Source organism: Littorina saxatilis, linkage group LG8 (genome assembly GCF_037325665.1).
Source record: "Littorina saxatilis isolate snail1 linkage group LG8, US_GU_Lsax_2.0, whole genome shotgun sequence".
In the NCBI taxonomy this organism is placed as follows: Eukaryota; Metazoa; Mollusca; class Gastropoda; order Littorinimorpha; family Littorinidae; genus Littorina; species Littorina saxatilis.
Window position 1 is genome coordinate 58,350,317 of NC_090252.1, and position 4,044 is coordinate 58,354,360.

The 4,044-nt window shown below is 43.4% G+C and overlaps 1 protein-coding gene across 1 annotated transcript in view; it reads left to right on the top strand.

Annotated features, from left to right (window-relative positions):
- Positions 1-3,777, top strand: part of LOC138974755 (uncharacterized) — an 8,429-nt gene extending 4,652 nt beyond the window's left edge. Inside the window, exon 2 of the mRNA XM_070347482.1 lies at positions 1-3,777. This exon is cut by the window's left edge and continues 2,041 nt beyond it. Within this exon, the coding sequence (XP_070203583.1) occupies positions 1-377 (377 nt within the window). The 3' untranslated portion in view covers positions 378-3,777.
- The last annotated feature ends 267 nt before the right edge of the window (positions 3,778-4,044 follow it).

Sequence of the window (4,044 nt, forward strand, 5' to 3'; positions counted from 1 at the left end):
TCGGCGAAACCGACTTCATCTTTCCAAAAGGCAAGACCGAGAGGTTCGCGTCTTTCGTGGATTTCCACATCGACGAGTGCAGGAAGTGGTTCAAAACATGCGTGGAGCTCAAGGCCCGGACCTTCACCACCGTTCACTCCTTCCCCGAGTCTTCCACCGTGACGTCGTCGTCCGTGACGTCACCCGGCCTTCGTCGTGACGTCACGGTGAACGGGGGTGACGGTGGCGGACTCCATGACGGTCCCGGAGCGTCTCAGGTGTTTATCCCACCCCATAAGGTGGGGAGTAAGGGGCTGGGGGAGAAACATTTCAGGGTGGCCTTGGACAAGGAGAAAGTGGATGTCAACATGAACGGACCTATATCCAACGGGTTATAGCACATGCGTGATTTTGTGTGTGTGTGTGTGTGTTTGGTCTGATAGATGGTCTGTGTTGGTGACCTCAAACTTTGTTCTTATCCTCTTGTGAGAAATTCGCTGAGGGGGCCACTATGATGTCATCTGAACATCAGGGATTCTACTACCAACGAGTGTGTTTCTCTCTCTCTCCCTCTATGCTAATTCAAAGGATGAGACTAGTGTTGGTTCGGAATATGACATTGTGTCGCTGAACATGTGGAAAGTGTAACCGCGAAAGTTCCTGGTTGTGTGAAATTATTCTGTTCACGTGTACGGAAAAGGTTCTCACGTTTCGACCGCAGAACGGAAAAACGCAAACAAACAAGAACACAACCACTGACGCCTGTGGTACCTTTCCTTCATGTACTTGTGTGGAAAACAGTGACAAAAACATAAAAGGAAATTGATCAGAAAGTTACCTGATTTTTCAGACCGCAATGATGTTCTTCCAAGTTACTAATTAAGCACACAAGTGTACGTGTTTAACTGTGAAGGCACATTTCTTCTCAAATCGACTCGACTGCTGAGTGTGAATTTTGAAATCTAGAAAAGGACCTTTTGTTTTAGAATGCGCGCTATACAAATACAGCGCACACGATGTGTGTACAATTTAGAATCACAAAATCCTCTTGTAAGAGAATGCGTGGTATTCAGAGCGCATTGTGTCAGTGGACTTGCGAGTCTGTGTGTGTGCTGCCCATCTTACCAATGAGTACGCAGTGCTGTTTTTTAGTTTGCACGATAAGGCCAAAAAAAAATAGGTCTGTTTACGGTAACATAGGCCAAAAAAATAGGGTCGGTAGGTCGGAATGTTTTTTGTTTTTTTTCCAAAAAACCATATTTTTACGTTATTTTGCCAAAAAAACAAGATTTTTTTTTTTTTTCCCAAATGCCAAAAAAAAGTCTAGGGTCGCGCGAAAAAACTAGGGTCGGTCGGGTTACCGTAAACAGACCTATTTTTTTGGGGGCCTAAAGGTTGCAGTCGTGGATGATTTATTCACAGCGTGCGTCGAGTGTTTTGCTACCCTTTCCAAAATCCTGAAACCCGTCTCATGGGTTACTTTCCTGTTCAAAACAGCTTGATCAGTTTATCGTTGGTGTCCCAGTATGCTAACTATTTCGTATAGATTTACCGTTTCCATGACAACAACATAATCAACGGATATTTTGTAATATACCTCAACGCTTCTGCTGTCTCAAAATCGTCACAGACAAGAGACGTGTTGATAGTACATCATGTCTTCCCAAAATCTGTCTCAGTCGAGCATTCTCATGTATTAACCGTGTCCATGACAACGGCGTGTATGTGATAAGAGGCAGATTATACCTGCGCAGAGTCAGCGGCACAGACGACGCACTGCATATTATTTATTCTGCGATAGGGATTATGACGAGTACTTGGCATGTTTTCCTTTTACGCAACGTGTAGCGGGCTGGGATAATCTGCAGTGCGTCGTCTGTCCTGCTGAAGTTACATAGGTGAGCGCCAGGCTTAACGCACAGCTCTCAGGTAGACGCATTGTCAACAATGTGCTTGGTTGTGTGGGAGCTGATTTGTTATAACAAGAAAAGATACCAAGTATTGTTATATCCTGTACATTGCATCTAGACATGTATTGCTGTATTTACTCAGACACTCAAGTTCTACTGTAAGCTTAACTTATATATATATGCCCTTAAAACTTAATAATATCGCAAACGATAGCTGGATCTCAGAATGATGCAGGATCTGATCAAACTCGCGTATCAGTTATGATGAAGACTGAGTGGTATGGGGAAAGAATGGGTCTATGTATACATTTGCAAGAGAGTCTGTGTGTGTGTGTGTGTGTGTGTGTGTGTGTGTGTGTGTGTGTGTGTGTGTGTGTGTGTGTGTGTGTGTGTGTGTGTGTGTGTGTGTGTGTGTGTGTGTGTGTGTGTACACGTGCGTATGTGCGTGCGTCAGAGAGCTAGCGTGCGTGCGTATGTGTGTGTTTCTGAGCTTAAATTGATACCATTTACACTATGTATCCTTAAAGTTAGACGCAAACATGTACACATTTGTGCTTATCAATTACGCAGCCTCCCTGACATTTTTACATTTTTGTTCATACTTAATGTTCCCCTGTGTATTCCACTCCATAACGGTTGCATACGTTAGATGTTCTATCGTCTTGAATAGACCTCTCTTCCTCGTACTAATGTTTTTGTCTGAAGTGTTCACCATGTGACAGGGGAGGCTACCGCTCCATTCACAGCAGACTCTGCACCCGAGTTGTTGGCCTTTAAAAGTCAACACCAGTGGATTGTAGAAGTCTGTTTGTGATGGGGTCTGGTGGTTTCCGATTGTCTGTATGTTCATGGAAACCTTCGGGTTTGCATAACAGTTTTTATAGGGCTAAGAAATTAGCCGTAACATTTTCAATCCTGTTTGATTGCACTTCGCTTCCCGAGGTGATCGTAGTGTTTCGGCACACGGTTACAACCATATAACGGCAGCATTTCTGTGTATATGGTTGTTCTCGTTCGTTTGGTAGACGAAGTAAATATGAGTTGTAGAACTCACACCCATACAGAGAGGTTGTCAGCAGAGCTACTATGCAAATTTCGCGAAATCGAGGAAAAAGCATGACGTGCATGGTTGTTGTATTTCTTCTTAATCATGCATAACTAATGCATTTTGTCAAATAGAGTTACAATCAGTTTCGTTCTCTTTTTCTTTCCTTTATTTCTTTCTTTCTTTTTTTCAACTCAAAACTGAAGTGTTTCACTTTGCAACACCCTTTCTGTAAACTGCTGTGAACACAGTGTGATATAGTGGTGCTCTGTTCCAGGTCAAACGTTTTTCAAAACCGGTTACAGAAAGAGTTTTCAAAAGTGAACGCTTCAAGTTAGATTTATCTTTCTTTCTGTGTTTCTTCTTCGCGTTCGTGTGCTGCCTCGTCTTAATGGGTGTGTGCGGGGGGGGGGGGGGGACAAAGTACGTTCAAGTCTTCAACAGTAACACTTTGCCCTGTATCACTTCGATCACCGTGTGACGCAGCGGACGGCTTTGTCTTGATTTGGACACAGGCAGCTTTATTCGCAAACAGGGCGTGTTATAAGAGAAGTATCTCCAGACCTGTAGCTAACTTTGAGCAGATACGTCGTCAAGCCAGAGCTACATGCGGTGTAGCTAAGCGGGGGAACGATTAAAACGCGTGTCTTTGTTGCTGCGAAGTCTAGTTTGTCCACTTCAGTGTGCGATAGACGGTTTGGAAATAGGCCCATGTTGTTATACAGAAAGGTGTTGGCTTCTTGCGTTCCAAAATCAAAATTTATTTGCTTTGAAATGTTGATGGATAGAGCGTTTGAAACGCGTGTTTTTGTTGCCGTGAACAGTCTGCCATGTCCACGATAATGTGCAACAGACGATGCAAAAAAGACACCTGACGTAATCCAAAATCAAGAGTCAAAAACAGTTAAACATAATGATGAATGGAGCATCTAAAACTCGTGGCTTTGTTACAGTCAATCATCCACTTAAATGTCACAGTGTGGCCGACGGTTTGATACAGGCACATGCGATGGTTGAATTCAATGTGAACACATCGTGCAAATAATTGTCTGGTACGGATGGTTTTGTTGCAGTTGCGTTCTTGTTGTATGTTACTGATTTTCAGTTTTG